General features: G+C 40.1%; 1 protein-coding gene across 1 annotated transcript in view; it reads right to left on the reverse strand.

The window, feature by feature from the left end:
* Positions 1-8,532: 8,532 nt before the first annotated feature.
* Positions 8,533-20,494, reverse strand: part of VWC2L (von Willebrand factor C domain containing 2 like) — a 146,412-nt gene continuing 134,450 nt past the window's right edge. The window contains exon 3 of the mRNA XM_037163558.1: positions 8,533-8,681. Within this exon, the coding sequence (XP_037019453.1) occupies positions 8,533-8,681 (149 nt within the window). The remainder of the gene's footprint in view (positions 8,682-20,494) is intronic.

A 20,494-nucleotide genomic window follows, 5' to 3' on the forward strand; every position in this document is an offset into this window, starting at 1 on the left:
TTAAAAAACTATTAAATTTATTGGGGTGACATTTATCAATAAAATTATATGGGTTTCAAGTGTACAAGTCTATAGTACATCATCTGTATACTGCATTGTGTACTTACCACCTGAAGTCCAATCTCCTGTCACCATTTATTCATGGAAATGAGTAAACTCTTTAATTACTTTGGCAGCAAGAGAAAAAGACTGATGGTAGTGACTGGGTAAGCCACAAGACAACAAGGAGAAGCCCCCAAAACACTGAGCACTTACTTTATGAACATAATGCATTTTAAAACATCAAATCGTTTTTTCTGAATTAAAAAAGTACTTTATAGTATTTTTTTCAGAGTTCCTGACCCATAACATGGGCATAATGGGCTTTCAGGGAGGACCCTTATAACAGAGTGCAGATGAAAATCATTGTCATCACTGAAATCATTGATTTTCAATGTAATCATTGAAAATGCCCTAGGAAACGATGACTTCAGAAGTGGCTGCTGAGTCAGGAGAAAAGTAGATGGTTGAGCGCAGCTGTTGCCTAGAAGCTAAGCATCCTGTTTGTGTGTGTGTGTGTGTGTGTGTGCGCGTGTACACACACACGTGGGTATCTTTCTTTGAGATGGTGGGGACTAGAACCCAAAGCCAGACCTTTCAACAAGATTAAAGAGATGCTATTAATTGCTATCGATCATGGGTCAACAAATTAAATTGCATCTGCAGCTGCATCTCTGAAAGGTCTAAATGAGAAATGCAGTTAATGGGTCTAGCTGACCCAATGTTGTGATTAATTAAGAAGAGAATGAAACCAAAAAACAAACAAAGGTGAAGAAAAATGTAATGGGAGCAGGGTGGGCATCTTTGGCAATCTCAAATCAAAAGGCTCTTCCAGGACTTAATTATCCATATATCCTGGGGAAAATGAGAGAGGGTCACAGTGGGTGGCTAAATAACCTTTTTAGAATTTCCAGGAACCTGATCAACAGCAATATAAAAATATAATCAACATGTTATATTCTGATAGGGCCTGGGCAGAAAGAGGTGTTGGAAATGCATAAGCAGTGTGTATCACAATATGCCAATAACTTTTATTTTACTCTGGTGTGACATTAACATTTGCCACAAATCAGTGAAAAGTTGTGTATTCTTGTCAGTCCAACCTTTGACTTTCATTTCAAGAACATGATGGACAAATGTATAACCACGAGGGAACTAGTTATTCAAACAGCAATAATTCAAACCAAGATGCAAATAGAATTGGCAAATACAAACAGACTGAGCTACCCTGGATGCACACACATTTGAGGTTGATCCTACATACCTGATCTATGCTAGCATCTCCAGCGTAGTTCAAATGAGATTACATGCCAACCCCAATGAACGTAATAGGTTGCTCTTAGCATCAACATCCTCCTAATCATCTGAACTAGAAATGTTGGCTCCTTTAATTTTTGAATTCTTTGCTTTCCCGTGAAGTCCTGTTGCCCCAACTGGTTGTTTTGGGTCTCACCAGTACAGGATCACATCTGTACCATTTTTTCCAGAGCTCCTGTAACTGCCTCTCATCTCTGTACCCCAGACCCCAATCTGCCACTCTAGTATGAGAATTGCTATTCCAAGACACAAACATGGCCATCTCAGCCTCTTTTTAATGTTAACTAATTCACAGTCTCAATAAAAATCACATCCAATTTCCTCAGCATGATCTTCCAGGGCATAACTAACAATTGGGTTTCTTCCTGGACTCATCTCTTACTGTGTTTAACCCCCATTTCCAACTTCACACTCACACGACACCAGACTGCTGGTCACACCACGGAACACTGTTCATTTTCTTCGGTAATACAGTCTTATTCCCTAACTACCTGCCCAGCTTGTTCCCAATCCACTAAGTCTACATATAGGGTTATCTGATCCATGAGGTCTCTCATTATACCACTCTTCTTAAGAACAGCTAACATAAAACAAGCTCTTTGTATATTCCATGTTCTATTCTAAGCTATTTGGGGGCAGTATTCTGTTTCAGACTTAACATTTCTCAAGGATAAAAAGCTGGTTTTTGCCCCTTTCTACTGGGAAGAATTATAAAATATCTTTGCATCTCAGTGCTCCAGTCTATAAATGGGAATCCCAATTTAAAATTTCATAGTGGTTATGAATATGGTTGAACTAATAAATATGTATCATTGTCTCATTCGAAGTAGCCAATACAGTGTCTGGCACACAGAAGGGGCTTAAGAAATGGTGGCCAGGGTTCATGTCCAAATTCTTCCCCAACTCCACCCACCTCACACAGCTGTGTATATGCAGAGTTCTAACACTCAAACTTAATTATAAAAGCATAGCTTTTAACATGTGCCCCTACTCAAAGCAAGATAACAGTGTAAGTACTGGGATTAATTAAATTGGAATTTGGGCTTCAAAGAACTACAAGCTTAACATTTTTGTTAAAAAGAAAGCTATCGTTTGACTCCCATTTATTTGTTTCTCCTACCCATCATCCTTTAAAAAGAATTCTGGGGAGACAAGAGGTAATACATAAAACAAGACTAGCCATGAGTTAGTTACTGAGGCTGAGTTATATTAGGTTCATTATACTATTCTTTAAAAGAAGAACAGGGTTTACATTGTACCCTATAAAATGTGGTTTATACTAGGATACTAGGGGTTACCTGTACCCCCAAATTTAAATAATTATTTATATATATACATATATATATACATAATATACATCATACACACACACACACACACACACACACACACACACACACATATATATATAATGTTGGAGCTCCCTTATAAGACCTAATAAACAATTTTGACAGAAAAAAGATGTTCAGCACTAAGCTAGCAATTAAAGAAAGTTGTGGAATCACATTTATTTACCATTATGCCATGGTATAATGCACTTCCAGTATATCACACACCTAAGGTTTTGGCCTAAACTTTCAGAAAAAAAGTCTTCTGTTTTAATTTTCTAATTCAATTATTTACTTATTTCTATTTAGAAACAGACCCAATTGTATTCTGGGGTATTATTTTGTATATGAATATTGTCATTGCTTTCTAGAGTCGCACTTTTAACACAAAAGCATAAATAAATGAGAAGCATTTTATGTAGATACAGAATTAGTACGACCCATGCATAATGCTCATCCTTATTTTTCCCTAAAAAATTTGGGCAAAAGAAGCTCACACTATACATGATAAAATATGGTATTTATATTTTACAAAGTAGATAAATGACTTAAGTAAGAAGCTAGACCCAGAGATACCCTTAGGTGATTTTCCTGGGAAGTTATTTCCCCTACAAAGTAGGCTGTCATTCTCTGGAATTTTTAAAATCAAAATTGTAAATTAGTTTTTATTAGCTATAGTTTCCCTTCTACTAACATGCTTTAGTAATCAAAAAATCAAAAACATGTTTAACTTGTCTTCTTCCCCCATCACTCTCTGGTTCTTTAATACATAAAATATTTATTCATTTTTCCGCCTTAAAAAAAAACAGCCATCAAATCATTACCACAATGAAACATATTTGGAATCTAAAATGTTAAATCCTTAAAATTAAATTTTAAGAAATCCCTTTACCTCAATTCATTTAACTCTTACTCTGCAAAAGGCAGGAAGGCACTGGTTATGTCTCATTCATCAAAAGAACAACTTTCCTTCCAGATGTGGACAGTTGATCAGGGAGGACCAAGTCTTATCAGTGGGCTCAGTGATAAGACTATCACCTCGATTCAGGGTATAAATCCCTTACAAATGTGGGAAGAAAGTATAAGTGAGGCTGCTCAGAGACAACATTTGTCTTTCCAAAAGAGTAATAGTGCCAACATAAACCCTCCAATAACCACAAGTCCAGGGCTATCATAGTTCATAGCGTTCTCTCCTATGCTTTGAAGTGCTCTCCCATGAAACTTGAATTAGAAGTGAACTGTAAACAATCCTCTGTAGCGCACACAGAGAGCAGAGAATTGGACACATGGGAAATTGGGAAGGAAAAACGTGTAGTCTCGTTTTAGGAAAATGGTGATGGAGTGGAGCTGTGGATACGTGTATGGGGACTGCACACTGATGTTCCCTCAGTGGCTGGCTTTTTTCTTTCTTCCTCCAATAGTGCAGAAGATGATGACAATTTATAAGCTATTGTTCTGTTTTACTCTGTATGAGGTGGTATATATGTGCCTCAGGGAGAAGAAAAAATAACAGTTTGCTGTTACTCCCAGAGGAAAGCCGAGGTAGAAATAAAAAGCAGCACCCTCTGGAGGCTGGTTCTCTGCAAGGGTTCCTGTTCTGGGCTCTTTTTTTTGCCCCTTGAAGGTCAATTGCTAGCACACTTCTTGCCCGCTGCTTGCCTTGTTCAGCATCTGGAAGGGAGTTTAAGGTGGAGCTCTAAAAGAGCCATTATCCCATCACAAATTCTCCAATAACAACAAAGCCAGGGGTCTGGCAGAATTCACAGCTGCCAGTCAGCAGGGTTCAAACCCTACTTTGGGCTTAGGAGGCCCGACAGCCAAATGCAGCGTCATGGGTGGTTTTGGATCATGCACATACCCCTGCTTCTCATCTTTTAGAAAGTTGAAGAACTTTGAATATGCATTGGAGAAGAGATGCTATGAAGGAATTCTTAATTTTTTTTTTAGGTTTTGGTAATACAGCATGTGGCTTTGTAAGAAACTATCCCTTCTTTTTACAGAGATGATTACTGTAAGATATAGGGATGAAAGTACATAATGCTTGCTTGGTATTTGTTTTAAAATCTTCAAAGGAAAAGAAGGATAGATGAAGCATTATGCAAAATCTCAATAACTGTTAAATCTGAGCAATGGGTAAATGGAAGTTCCTTATCCTCTTTTCTTTGATTCTTGTGTGTGTGTTGGAAACTGTTATAATACAAAATTCGTGCTTTGCCATTGCCTACCCTAGGACTTTGGACACATTAACCTGTGTTTTGCTTTCCTCAACAGCAAAGCGGAGACCCTGAAAAAGAGCCCCCCCCTTGTAGGTGTGCCATGTGGTGTGAGCAAGACCCTGTGGGTTCAGGGCATAGCACGGGGCCTGCCACAGAGCAAGCACTCAGTAATTACAGATTATCATCAGCATTGTGTATGGACTTGGGTCAGGAAAAATATTTTCCTGGCACGCTCTCACTGCTGCTTAATTCGAGCATCCTCTCTGACCCCCAAGGCAGCCTTGCCTTGTATTATGAAAAATGAAAATGCATGCAGGCAAATGCTAAAGCTAACACTTCATTCTAATGGAATATAATGTTAATGATACATGTACTAATTCTCAGTGACTTCTGACAGAAGTCACTGAGAATTAGTCGTTCAAAGATGAGGGTAGGGAGAAGGGAGAGATTCAGGAAGGAAAATAGACCACACACAATGCTTGCTGGTTAACACACTTTATATTTAACAAAATAATTTTTTAATAATATATTCTTTACACATCAAATATTGTTGCTAGAATCCCCTTTTTACAGTTTAGTGTTTAGGTTTTAATTTTTTCTCACTAGTTTTCAGGCACACCATTTTTCAAAGATTTTAGAAACTGAATCTTTTTTTTTTTTTTCTAGACAGGCATCAGCTGACAAACAGGCTGTTGATCCCTTATTTAAGCGTAGCTGTAGTTAAAGCCAAGAACCAAAGGTGGAGTGAGGAGGAATATAAGGAGAGAGGTGACAGTGTGTGGCAGACAGAGCCTTCAAAGGAAAAAAAAAAGACAACAGATGAGACCACAACTCTGTTGTTCAGAGTTTGGAAAGGATTTTTCAATGACCCAGGTAGAAGGAAGTTGCCAGTCTTTATGGTTCTTGAGAAATTGTCACAGTATAGGTTCATCTCTCCCTAAAAGGGGAAAGATGTCAGTGCCACAGAGTCTTAAAGGAAACAGCTGACAGTGAAGCTCAGAGAAAAAAAAACAAATCCAACAACAACAATAAAAACAAATCCCTTTCTCTGGCCGGTCCCAGAGGCCGCCGGGCAGCCTTCACTCTGCAGACCCTCTGAAGAGAGTCTCTGGATGGATATCGTACTTCATTCTCGTAGTCAGTTTTCACCACGACTCTCATGGTGCCAAGACTTTGGTGCAGCATTCCTGCTCTCTGCTTCCCTGTAACGCCCTCTTTCTGTTTTCTAAAAAAGGCCATGGTAGCTCCTTAATAATACATAGGGTGCTATGCTACATGGCTCCACTAATGAAGCTTTCTGGGTTTCCAACCTTATTCCTGTCATTTCCTAATTTTTAGTATTTCTTTCCAAGAGTGTGGCTTTTTGAAGCTGGAAGCAGACAACCTCAGGGCAAAGCAAGCTCTGTAATACATCTCCGTCTAGACACCAGCTGAAGTATGGAATGCCTCGACTGTGGAGTGCAGGAATAAATCATGCAGAGTTGTTCATGAATGATTCATGGCTGTCTGTGTGACGTATCCATGGTGGCAACTGAAAGGCACCAACCTTACTGCAAATTGGTGTTCTAAGGGAAGGCGGCTTGGTGTTCTTCCTTGCATGGTGCCGGCGTGGCTATTTGTATCATAACAAGCACGGTGTGCATGAGAAGTGTCAGGTCCAACTCGTCAACACGTTAATTTGGGATGACAACTTTTTCTTGAAGAAAGGAGGTGCTTCCAGGGATGAGAGATTGACAATTTTAAATGAAAATCCAGTTGATGAGACCTAAGAACTGTGTGTCCTGAGGGTGGACCTATGGCAGAGAAGCATCGCTCTTTTTGGAGGAGACCGAGCCCTCCCCCTCGGAGCTGCTGGTTGTGCATGTCCCAAAGGGCTCAGAGGTTCCCCCAACCACAGGCTCAGCCAGAGCTTCCTGGTATGTCCCCTGGCAGACACCACTCTTGACTGATTATTCTAGACCAGTGCTTCTCAACCAGGTGATATTTTGTCCACTCCCCCATCTCTCAGGGACATTTGGAATGTCTGGAGACATTCTGTGGTTACTACTAGGGTGTTGCTATTGGCATTTAGTGAATGAAGGTCAAGAATCCTGCTAAATATCCTACAAATACACAGAACGGCCCTCCAACAATGAATTGTCTGGCCCAAAATGTCAATAGCACTGAGGTTGAGAAACCTTGTTCTAGGATGCGGCACTCCACAGGAGTCATGGCAAAGCTCAGGTCGGGTGGGAGCAGAAGAGGAAAGAACAACGATAATGAAGATGACCTTAAAGTTTCCTCAAGGACCTCACCAGATCTTGACAGGAAAGCAGGATAAGCAACTAACTATGCCATGTGGTTTCAGAATTGCTAAATTTGCACTTGACTCGAGGTGGCATCAGATACCCTGTGTACTTTATTTTTTTCTGTTACTATACTAGCAGCATTACCAGGGCAACCTTGAGACTCTTCAAAGGTTCACTTTAATTGCTCAGTATCTAATATATACATTTTAAAAAATGTTCAACAAGTTGAATTGTATTGTGCAAGACTCACTCTACCCTAATCTTTGATTTAAGTCAGCACTTGAGGTGGAAAGAGTGTCCTGAATTGTGTTTTAGACATAGGGCTGAGTGGTCGTTACTCTAACATGGCAATCGTGGTCCTGAACCATAAACACTGCCTGTGTGTCCTACTGGCTTTGAACTCCAAAGCCAGTAGTGTTCAGAAGGATTCAGATTCACAGTGGGGCTGCTCACCCTGGTTCTGGTATGTATAGTGCCAGCTGACAGTGGGTTTAGAGTGTGTTTAGTTACAAGTGAACTCAAATTCAGCATCATGAGAAAGTTCAGTGATTAATGCTACAACTTTGAATACCTGTCTCCTTTGGATTCTTTAGTCCCGTTCATGGTGTACTTCACATACTAGTTTTTGATTGGCAGTTTCAAGGTTTTGCAGATGAAATCTATGGTTTGTAAGAATGAAATTGGGAGCCCCCAAACCATGCACCGAGCACCAGGTCCCTGCCTTGCCCAGCAGTGGTTCCACTTGTGTGCGCTTCTCTTTTCTCTGCCTACGGGGCATGAGTCACTCAAGGGGAGCGATTGGTTGGTTGGATGCTTTTGGTTTTCCTGGTCAGGCAGGGTCCTCACCCTGACATTTCTTTTACCAAAGCTCATTTGACGCAACTCAAAACTTTACTGTGTGGTAAAATCTGGCCCCTTAGACTCTAAATGGGAAAAAAAATGCTACAAGAGAAAAATGCCATGTGTGGTGCACGGGAGAGTAAAAATGAATGAACTCGGTGGATGGCGAGCTGGCAGGCTAAAGGTGTCACTGGAGAAGGAGCCTGGACAAGGCTGTAGCTTTGTTTTTGTTCCAGAAGTCCAGTCGTCAAGTCACCATCAAGCATGGAAAATACAAAAGCGGTTTCGGTAGCTATATACTATGTATATTTTACATAGCAAGAGAGAAAGAGAAAAATTTCCTCTCAGTAAAATATTCACTTTTGTCAACCCTAAAAGGTTTTGCTGGTGACCGCATTGTAGCTGGCAGGAGTTTGTTAGTTTGTCCCGTTTTGTTTGAAATGTGTGCAGAGTTGAAGCCATAGCGTCCTCTCCTAAGAACTCGTCCTCGGTGGGGAATTTGCTCTACACAATCTGCTTTCCTTGGCATTCGCGTTTCGAACACTGAGCCGGCTTCCACCAGTCCCCGTTGTGACAGTGGCAGATGTTACATTCATCCACTTTCACTTCAATGCCAGCCGGAATTATGGTCGTTCCTGCAAAGCAGTTTGGACCTGGAACACACACATACGTTGATTATTTGATTGAATCTGAGAGGCGCCCTCTCTCGCCCCTACCCAACCCCAGTTAAAAAATCCAACCCCAATACCATGAATCAGGAGGTCAGACTACGCTTAACAGTTTATCATGGAAGGATTTTCTAGCCATCTCCTTTAAATAAAAACTTCCAACTCCTACCGTCTGTTGCCTACAGACAGTATTCCCTGTGTATAGTATGCTTTAAAAAAAAAGAGTCCATGCTCAGAAAATATTGTCTGTTACTGAGTACATGCAGTTTTCTAAAGTAAGCTTTTATGGGTTAAATGTCATTTGCTTTTGGTTTTGGGGTGTAAAGGCTGCCAAAGTGTCCTCTGAAACTTGAGTGGGGGTCTAGCGAGGTCTGCCTCAGATGATGGTACCTCGTGGGCTGTTCTCTGGCTTCCCGTGGTGGGTATGAGATGATGAACTCACTTACTCCCCAGTCTCAGCACCTCTGTAAGCCTGGTTCCTGGAATCCCCAGCTTGTTTCTTGATAATAATGAATAATTCATGGCCAGATGATTTATTCATGTCCCAAACAAGCTTTGTTAGAGGTTCATTTGATTTTTATAAATGGAGTTCCTTTAATCTGGTGGCTGTTTTTTTTTTTTTTTTTTAAAGAATGACCCAAATGATTGGCTTTTCAAAGGCAACCAGAATTTTATTTTACTTTTTCAGATTCAGAAACTCTTTATTGAAAATGTCACTTGCTAACTGTAGATGGACATTTGTAAAATTTGCCCATCTCAGTTTTTCACTTCTTGTTTTTCTCTCCTTTCTCTGACTCTCCTTTACTTGGTTTTTCTAACCCTCCCTGTGTACAAGTGCCAGTGTTCCACCTGGGCGATACTATTTCTCAGATTCAAATGGAATAAAAATTGCTTCCGAGGGTGCAGTGGATTAGAGCAGGGCAGTGCATATCGCTGTTTGTTTGAAATAATTTGATGTGTCTCTGAAGTACGTGGTGGGAGAAAGAGAGGGGACACAGAGTTGTGTCTGGTGGTGATTTACTGACCCGCATTCCTGGCTACTTGCCACAGCCACTGGGAACTAGCACTGCAGCACGCGCCGATATCGGCGCCCCACTTTCCCTCTCTTACCCCTTGGGAAGAGTTTACGAGACTGCATTCACTCTCAAATGAATAAAACGGGCAATTTGTAGTCTACTTCCTAATTGGAATCTTGCTTTTATAAAAATGATAACTACTAACTAACAAGGTCTACTCATCAAATGTAAAACTATTTAATAGGTTATGGCTTTCACCACCCATTGTTTTAGAACTCCAAGACCTCAGCTGTGCATGCAGTTCCCAGGGGTATTCATGTACCTTCAACTTTCCTTCACTCTGCTGAACAAACATCTTAGAAATTTGCCTGGTCATGGAGAACTCATAAAAGTAGGAAAGATATTAGTTCAAGGCTGACAATTAAACAGGTTGTGAACGTCTACTTTTACCCAGAAGGCCACTTCTTATGATGCTGTGGTTATAGGTCCCTGGCCATCCAAACTGTTGATTATTCAAGGATCACTATATCAATTTCATAAGTCTTAGGATGTAGACATTGTTTGAGAGATTCAACTGTCTTTGGGACTATATTTCCCTGGGAAAAGGCCACACCAAATCATGAAGTTGTTCTGTTACCAGAACTGAGGGAGTCTTCGGAGAACTTGGCAAGGAGGCATTTCCAGAAGGTAGCTGCTTCTCCCGTGGCTGTTCTCGACACACCTCTCTCCGCACAGCCAGTTCTAGGTCCAACCTGGCCAGAGCCACACTTGGAAATCACACCGGGTGATGACTACCACCTGTTATTCAGGAATCATCCAGACAGGGTAGCCGTTTCTCTCCACCTTTCTACTTCCAACCAATCCTCTTTACCCCAATTGTATACTTTTTAACTTTTCCAGGTGGGGGATGAAAAAACCATTTCTAAACAGTGGTTTCAAATCAAAGAGTTCCCTTAAAAAGGCAGAATATTATTCAGTAAATGTACTCCCAGCTCCTTGAGAAGATTTAGAAATTTGTCAGAAGAATCTTAACTGCATGTGAATGGGTAGAGGAGCATGGCTGGCTCACAGGGGTCAGGTGTATCTCACTGGCAAAAAAAAAAGAGCTCCAGCAAGTCAGCACACGTGTCTTGAGTTATTTTTGCTAGGGTGCTGGCTTTCATAGGCCCTTTCAGCCTATGTCAGTGCCATATTCTGATCAGTATGCATTTGATCAGCCTCAATACATCATTTCTTAAGAGTCATTTAGAATTTGCTGCACTCAGCTCAGGAAATATTAATTTATACTGATTGACAGAATGCAAAGAAAGATTCTTTGCACTTTGCTAGGACTGACCATCAAAGGCACTGCCTATGAATAACACGGTGACTTCTCTACGGTCTCCTTGGCAGTCAGAGAGGTATTTTACAGAATCACAAAATCTTGCTTGATCTCATTAACAGTGATTTTTTACTTAGCACCCTTCTGAAAATTTCAGGCATAGCTCAAGCAAGCCTAGAGTTTATTGTTAATAGTCTGATCTGCATACAAGTAATTTAGATAATTCCCAGACATAATGCTTGGCACAATGTAGACACTGTTTTGGTTTTGGCCTGTCCTTCTTAATAGGGGTGGCAGTAAATGCTAATTTTCTCTGAGCATGTGAGAATTCTATGTGAATTCCTTACACAAGAAATCTACCCTTCTGTCTGTTCTCTCCCTTTTATTTGGGAGCTGCTTGTCTTTGTCTTGGCTTATGTGAAAGAATAAGACACTTTGAAGAGTGAACTCAATAGCAAAAGCAACATATTTTAATGCAGAAGACTTGGACAGACTCCAGAGGGGAGCAGTGAAAATGATTAAACTGAAGGCTGGCAAATAGGACCTCTGAGAAAAGGTTAAAGGGATTGGAATTATTTAATCTAGAAAGAGAAGACAGAGGAATAACTCAATAACTCTCGGGGAATGAAGGCTTATTAGGTGAAAAATGGTGACCAACTGTTCTTTCTTCTGACGGCTAGCATAAGAGAAAATGGAGACACATTGATTGCCAAGGAATTGTAAACATGCCCAAATTGCTCAGAGAGCCGAGAATCGAGTGTGGCAGATCCCCCAACAGTGTAGGGAGCTCTTCTCTCTTAGAGATCTTTGGGAACACGGGATGTCTCCTCTGTCAGGTATGATTTAAATCATTAGCTCCTTGAAAACAGAAACTGGATAGCTATCATTTCTTATGGTAGAAATCATTTCTCATTTCACAGGCCTAACACTGTGTCCAGCAAATATTAAAAACACGGTATATGTTTGTTGCACTGAATGACATAGGATGAACAAAGGATCTCTATGTCAGAAGCAAAATTTTCTGATCTTCTAGATCAGGCCTTGCACACGCAAACAGCAGACCAAGTAATATAGGCATAGATGTTTATTAATGAAAGAAAACACAGAGTGATAATTTCTTGAGCACTTCCTGCCAGGAGCTCATCTCATTTAATCTTTCCAAGAAGCCATATAAGGTCCACATTTGCATTCTCAGCCCCCTGAGCCTCAGAGATGGAAAAGGACTTGTGTGAAATCAGGTGTCTAGGAAGTGACATCAGTGCAGTACAAAGTCAAATCTCCCTGACCTATTGGAATCCATACAGTCCCTTCTTTGCCCACATTCTGAGTTTCTATTTAGAATTTGGAAGCACACTTGGTTTTTGTTTGAGGATGAATACTGAGGTAGGAAATGGAATGGCCAGGTAGACTTGAGACTTTTTTTCTGTGGATCTGTATAAGACCTACTTGTTTTAGACTGCATGTCCAGAAAACATAACTTATCTAACAATGAAAAGGGAGTTACAGTGGAGAAGGTGCTTGTAGTAAAGGACTTTGGTCTTCTTCGGGCAGCAGTTCCCACTGGTTGTGAATGAAAGGAAACTGCTACTCAGGAGACCTGGTATAAGTTGTGGTTCTACAATTAATTATAAATGTGACTTTAGGCAAGCACTTTGTAACCTGAATACAAATGGGGGACCATGTTGTCTAGTCTCAGAAAAAATTCATATTTTTGAAAATGCATTACAATGGGAACTGCAGCTTAAATCTTTACTGGGAGTTGGAGCAAGAGAGGAGAGAGGGAAGAACACTGTAGAAATTCTCATACATAAAAATTTTTTCCCCATGAAACATGAATAATTTTCCCTGTTACTGGAGCACTTATTTTGCATACCTATAAAATAAAAACTAGTTTACAGACATTTTTTTCCACAATAGAAATCATTCAAAATCTTATAAGGAAGACCAATCTGGCCAGGAAGCTCTGGGAGCCTGGAACACTGCCTTATCAGCAATATTTTTTCTTGTCTTTTCACCTCAACCTCACAAAAGCAGCCTGTAAAGCAACTACACAGAATATCTAGTGATCAGAGAAAAGGCATTTGGAATGATCTCCTCCAGCTTCAAGAACTGAAGAAAACAGGAGAAAATGGGAAGGAGTCTGTCATATTTGTGATTGTGAGAACAGAGTAGATTCAACTCACCCACTGAAATTGTCTTTTTTGATAAACCCTAACATTTCCTGTATAAATGGATGCATAGCAACTATATGGAAAAGGAAGTCTACAGCTAATCTGATCTCACATCCTATAGATGTATGCTTGCTTATGATGTTAAACATCATATCAGTTGCATGAAGAAGCAAATGTGTAACATGGAATCAGTGCTTTGAAGGGCAGAATCAGAGAGCTGTGGAAGGTTGTAACAGAGAACTGGGCTGTGGGTAAATGGAAAGATTTGGGGTACATTAAAGATTTCTATAGTTATTCTTAAAGGTATGGGAAGCTATTAAAGTATTTTAGGTAGGTCAGTGTGTGTATGTGCATGTGTGTGCAATTGCAAAGTAAAGGCATTGATTCTATGAAGTGCATTGTGTCACTATGTGAGTAGTTCACAGAGCACCCAGGTCAGACTAGATAGGACATCTTGATGGATGCAGGTCTTTGGAGATTACAGACATAGACAAGAGCCTTCACAGGCCCTGGTGCTGTTTGGTAGTAAAAAATACATTTCTTTCTCCTTTGCTTTGAGATATTAAAAATACCTGCTTAAGGTGCTGGGGTAATTCTAGATTAGTGTCAATTATTAATACATTGGCTTGAATTAATTGATCATATTATCCCTATAGAAAGTAAGTTCCTAGGGGAAACAAGGCCCATGAAATATATAATTTGATCTGAGTGAAGGGGAAGGAAAAGTACTGGAGGGGGAAGGTCATTTGTAAAAAAAGAAAGACTTATTTGGAGTCCACTAGGGAATCAGGATCATGTGCAATCTGTTGGAGATTCTACCAGGCATGTTGGGGAAGAGGAGAATTTTACCAGTCAAGCAACAGAACAATCCTGGATAAAAAGCACAAATTAGAGGAACTTCTATCTAGAGAATATCCAGAATAGCCAAGAGAACCACGCTTGGAGCATAATACAATCAAGAGCAAGAACCAAATTAATGCCATGGATTTGACCCAGTGAAAGCACCCCTTGGATGCAGATATAGCAGCTTGCCCCATCAACATCATCAACCCAGGACTCTGGATGCTGCTTCCAGAACCATGGGCACAGCTCCCTTTCCTAACAGTCTTGCTAGAATAGAGACTGTGTTGGCTTGTGCTTTCTGAAATTACTAGCTTTCAATTTAAAGTGTGTAGCAGCCCGAGGACAAAGTCTAGTTAAATATCTGTACCCTAGCTGCAAGGGAGCCCGGGACATGAATGTCTGGCATTTGTAGCTTCTCTAGGGAGAGATGGGCTTTCTTTATATGTGGAGAATTCCCAAATCATAGGAAGAGAATAATTCACTTCTGATTCTAAGAGGGATAAGGAGAGGGATCAATGTAGGAAACTTTATCTGCTTTGATTATTTTTCCCCTGGGGCAGGCTGCCAGTATGCTTGTCTTGAATATTTATGCATTCAGAACAATACTTCTCTAAGTACATGAGTGATACAGCTATTAATGACAGAGAAAAACTCAGAGACACAGACAACAACATGGTGATTACCAGAGGGAAAGGGTATAGGGTGAGGTAGTAGAGGGTAAAGAGGGGATAAATGGTGATGGAAGAAGACTTGACTTGGTGTGGTGAACACACAATACAATATGCAGATGATGTATTGTAGAACTGAATATCTGAAACCTATCAATAGTTTTCTGAGTATAATATGTACTTTCCCTCCCAAATTTTTGAGGGAAAAATAAGGATGTATATTATACATGGGTATAATGATTACATGTCATGTGTATAACAATGTGTATAGCCAAGTGCTGGAAGTGCCCTGTGACCATCAGTAAATGAGTGGATCAAAAAACTGTGGTACATTTACACAATGGAATGCTACCCAGCAGAAAGAAAGAAGGAGCTCCTACCCTTCACTACAGCATGGATGGAACTGGAGAGCATTATACTAAGTGAAATAAACCAGGCAGTGAGAGACAAATACCATATGATCTCATCTATAAGTGGAAACTAATCAACAAAGCAAACAAGCAAGCAAAACAGAACCAGAGACATTGAAATAAAGAACAAACTGACAGTAACCAAAGGGGAGGGGGAAGAGGGATAATGAGGGAAAAATAGGGGAAAGTTCATCAGGAACGTGTGTGAAGGACACATGGACAAAGCCAAATGGTGTAGGATCGAGGGTGGGAGGTGGGGATGGATGAGGTGGAGGTGTAGAGGGGAGAAAATGAAGACAACTGTACTTGAACAACAATAAAAAATGTAAATACAAAGAAAACAAAGAGTATAATGATTTCATGTGTAATGCACACTAAAGTGTCGGGTGTGTATTGTATATGACAAAATATGGTAATTTAATTAACTAATGTCACCCCAGTAAATTCAATAAAAAAGAGATTCTGCCTTTAGGGATTTGACATTCTAGGGGTAAATCTGGAAAAAAAAACAAACAACCAAAAACCTCAATTAACCAGGGCTATTTCAAATCATTCTGTGCTATGAAGAAAATAAGACAATGTAGTCGAATGCTTAGAGCCAGAGTGAAAAATTCTTTATATAAGTTTACAGATCACGTTCATATATGTTTTCTTATTCTCCATCATCCTATAAGGTGTTTATCATGAATCCTATTGCACAAATGAGGAAAGTAATGCTGAGAGAGATGAAAGGGATGATAAAAGGCAGAGAAGTAAACAAGTTCTCTTATAGGAGAGCTTAAACATCAGGGATTTTTTATTTGGACCCCTGGCTGATTGCTTTCCTTGAGAAGACTCTTTGTTTATGTGTGCTGTTATTTACTCTGAATGTCCATCATCATCATGCATCCCCCTGCTCCTGACGACTCAGCTTTCCCCTGCAGGAAGCTTACTTGAAACTTAGATCCAGTTGACAACACTGAATTCAGTGAATACTTTTTTGAGTATTTTTAAAGAATTTTCACGCATGACCTTTTTTCCTCCTCGCATGAGCTACTATTTTTTTTTTGTTTTATAGGTGAAGCAATGAGACATAAAAATGTCAAGTAACTTTCTCAAAGTCACACACTAGTAAGTGACTGAGCTCCAGGGCACACAGCTGCTTTTCTGTTTCATTCCAGAAGTCAGTCTTCCTGTGAGTAGGAAAGACTACTTTTCATTTGCTCCATATTTTAATAGCACCTGGGATGGGTTGGAGGAAACAGGGTAGAGTATTTAAATTCCTCAAGTGGGAGAGGAAGGGGGTGAGAGAGAAAGAGTCAGAGAGAGAGTAAAAGGGTGAATAGGCAAATAGCAGTGAATGGAAAGGGGCAGGTCTGACTCCCAAACTCCCATGTTGGGGGGGAGAAGTGGGTCCCTGCAACAGCTTGACCCAAGCTCTTCTCTGTAACTGCACAGCAGAATCGCTCCCAAGAAGCAGATATGGCTGAGAAAACAGTGTGATTCCAGTGATCACCTCGGAAGGCAGGCAGACTGGCACTGAGATCTCTCAGTAGGGGATGCCCTGTCCTTGTTGCTTGTTGACCCAGATCCTCTCTCCTGCTGAGCCTCTTCCTTCCCAGAGACTAGGACAGCTGGGCCGGTCACGATCGCTTTACAGATGCTTCCAAATTATAAATTGGTGTGGCATCCCTGAAAATCCTCTTCTGATAACAACTTCATATGGCTAAATGGTCCATATTTGGGCATTGCAGTTTCTGGCCTTGATTTGAATATTTATTATTGACGTGTGGTGTCTTTTTAAAAGAAACTGGTTGTAAATGATCTTCCCGTTGCACAGATGAGGCAGATTCCTATTGTGTAAGACCATAAACATCCCATATTGATTTGGCAGAGCACCTAAATCATTGTCTCAGCAAATAGTAGGTATGTAGGCCTCTGTCTGGGGTTGAATCAGACTGGGTTATAGTTTTCATTTTAACTGATTCTCTGCTTCATGAAGTCCGATAGACATTATTACACCATGGAAAAGCAAATAGGCTTTCTGATCAGCTATACCCATTTCTGACTATTAAAATCTTGGAGAAAATGTTTCTAAAAAACCCCCAGTAATTAGAGCTGATTGCAGTTAAAATTGAACTAAGTGACTGAAACCTTCCCAGTAACATGTTCCAATGGCCTTATTAGGCCTGGACAGAGAGAAGTGACAAGGTTTTGATTGTCAAATGGAGTTTCCAGGGTGGAAATGGAGCACCCTCTCTTTCTGCTTTGAGTCACTTGTCGCTCTGTTCCTTTCCAACCATTTTATTAAACCTAAGAACAAAAAGCTTGCTCAGATGAAGGTGGCAAGATTCAGGAAGAATTGTATTCTCTGAGGCTGCCCTAAAGGTCCCTGTTAATCATTTTATTTGAAAATTCAATATTGCTGAACTCCCACACAAATTTCAGTGTGAGGGCTCCAGAGAGTCTCCTGGCCCGTACGTATGTAAGATTTATAGTCCAGTGCTCCAATTAAGTAATGCAAGGGTTGGAGCAAGGAAGCAGGACGCAGTCGGGCTACCCAACAGAGGGAAAGGCTGGCTGCTCTTTTTACAATTTCAGGCAAATCAGGAGGCTGTGAGAATCTGGCATAATTCACACTCTGCGTTAGCTGGCCTTTTGTGTCTGGCCGCCCCTTCAGAAGGGTGTGTACCATCAGCAAATGTTTTGGTTTGCTGATGCATAACACACCTTTTGTGCTAAGTTTTTCTGGGAGCGAGGTAACAGGCCCAGCCAAATTTTCCAAGCTGAGAGGAGACAGTCTCTGTTGTTAGGGCTTTCAGTGGTTTTTAAATCATTTCCCTGTTTTTTTCTGGGCAGTCGTGAAGGTTGGGAGAACTGGCACTATTGTCCCAGTAATACCAGGAACTGAGGTTCCAAGAGAGGGGAGCTGAGGTGATTTACTGTCTCCTTAGTGAGTAGTTGAGTCAATTTATTTCTCGGTGAGGACATTAGGACTCTGACGTCCACACTTCAGTCCTGATCCTGCCATTTACTGGAGGTATGATCTCAATGTCCCCAGGCATAAAGTGGGGATTCTATTAAAATAATAAGAGTACCTATGGATGGAAATTTTGAAGGAGCAAATGAACTAGCCTGCGTAAAGCAATTAGAACAGTGCCTCTCACAGCCTAACATTCAATAAATGTTAGTTGTTGCTATTTATCATTCCGATTATAGTTATTACCTGAGTTACAATCTGTGCTACTTTGGGGGAAGTTATAGAGTCCAGGTACTTTGGTTTCTAGTCTAAGTTTGATTTTGTTAACTTTAAAACATCAGTGAAGAAATTAATTTTGTTGATGTCAACTATTTTTTCTTTGGCAAAGTGAGTGAGCATATACCAGTAAAATCTTTTCTATGTGGATGTCGCCTGTGAATAGAGACAGCATTGTTTGGGAGGGTCCCAGGGAGATGTACTGGTCGGAGCCAGTTGTTGACTGGGGAAGCGGTCATTAGGAAGACAACTTAAAAGGTTTGCTGGGGCTACTCATGATAACCGCTTTTGTTGGTTGGAAACAAAAGGCTCAGATACGGTGGGAGAAAGTCTAATCCAGAGGCTAACAAAGAGATGGCAAGCTAAATAAAAAAGAGTAGACAAGATATATATCTAGATATCAAAATATCTATCTGAAGGGCTTTTTTCTTCCCTAGCATTTTCTCCCTGCTGGAAAAATGTAGGATAAAACCTGAATGCCTGCCAATAACAGACGTGTTGAATAAATTATGGTTCCCCACTGCACGGGCTCTACTGTAGCCATTAAAAGAGAATGAATTACAACCTCCTGCTGACTTGCAGGGATTTTTTTTGTGAGTTATTATTGAATAAGAAAGGAATTATGCAGGGAAGTGTCGGTATAAGATGATCCTATTTTTATAAAAGAAATACAAATAAACTTCTCTGTGTGTTTGTATAGGATAACATGAGGAAGAAGAAAAATATAGCACACAAAAAAATAAAGCACAGATTATCTTGCTGGGAGAAAAAGTTTTTGATGGGAAAAATTTGAGTAGAACAAAATGACAGGAGGAAAACAGGTGCATTGCAACATTTTATATTTGGTTCTCTGCATAAAAATGGAGAAAATTCTTGTATTGGCACCCATTTGAAAATCCTTGTGTGCATTTAATGATATAATGGTTTTGTTTTTGTCCTTAAAATGTGTTTTTAAATTGATAATGCATCTGAAAACCAGGCCCATTTTAAACAGAGGAAATGTAGTGAAAGTCAGGGAGTCTGACCAAGCAGAACCATCGGTTCTCCAGCTTCCTTGACTCTAGATTCTAGGGCTGCATTGGCCTTTGTGGTAGCCACTAGCCATATGTGGCTGTGGACTGCTTGAAAAGTAGTTCATCCAAACTGAGGTGTGCTGTACGTGTGAGAAATACCTCGGATTTCAAAGCCTCGGTAGGCCTTGAACATAAAACATGTGCAATCGCTCACTGAAAATTTTTATATCAACTACATGTTAGACGACAATATTTTTAATAGGTAGGGGGAAATCCAGTATATTCTTAAAATTAATTTCATCTCTTTCCTTTTTACTTATTTAATGGGGCTAATTTAGAAAATTATATTTTATAAAATGTAGAAATTATCATGGCTCACATGATATTTCTATCAGACAGCGCTGGCCTAGAGGAATTAATGAAAGAATAAAGAAGCATTTGGAGGGACCAAGCGGAAACTAAGTTTTACATAATTTGGCAGGAAGAAATACTAAGTGCTGTTAAAAGGGAATGTCTTTAGGATAAAGATTTGTGGAGTGTAGGCCCTTGATCAACATTATCAGCCTCAGTGGGAACATCTGTGACATGCAAATTCTTCATTCCCATCAAACACCTACTGAATCAGAAACTCTGGGTATGAGCCCAGCAATCTGGTTTAACAAACATTCAGTTGATCCTGACATAGGCTAAGATAGAAGAACCCCTGCTTTAGAATAAGGCAACTTGGATAAAAACCATATCATTGGAAACTAGGAAGATAATATAGTCTGAGTTTTGGAAGACTCCTCAAACTACAGTGAGCTTATCCTAAAAGGCAATGAATTTAGCGTGCTACAAGAACATAGGCTTTTAGCAATGGGTCATTCCTGAGGAGAAATTCTGAGCTAGTAAATGGTGATTAAATGGTTCAATAACTTTCCAGTTTCAGTATCAAGCTCTGAGCTGTCATTGTGTTTCTTTGATAAGTGTGATTTTACTTACATGACAGCTTTGAGAATCAAAGAGTCATGTGTGAAGGTTGGCATTTGGAACCATTTTGGATGCTTTTATGACCTCACTTTCCAAAAACAAGTTGGTTGTCACTGGAAAGAAAAGAGTATACATTTACATTTTGGATAGAT

The sequence above is a fragment of the Artibeus jamaicensis genome, unplaced genomic scaffold, assembly GCF_021234435.1.
Source record: "Artibeus jamaicensis isolate MK-2021 breed Jamaican fruit bat unplaced genomic scaffold, CSHL_Jam_final contig_1015, whole genome shotgun sequence".
NCBI lineage: Eukaryota > Metazoa > Chordata > Mammalia > Chiroptera > Phyllostomidae > Artibeus > Artibeus jamaicensis.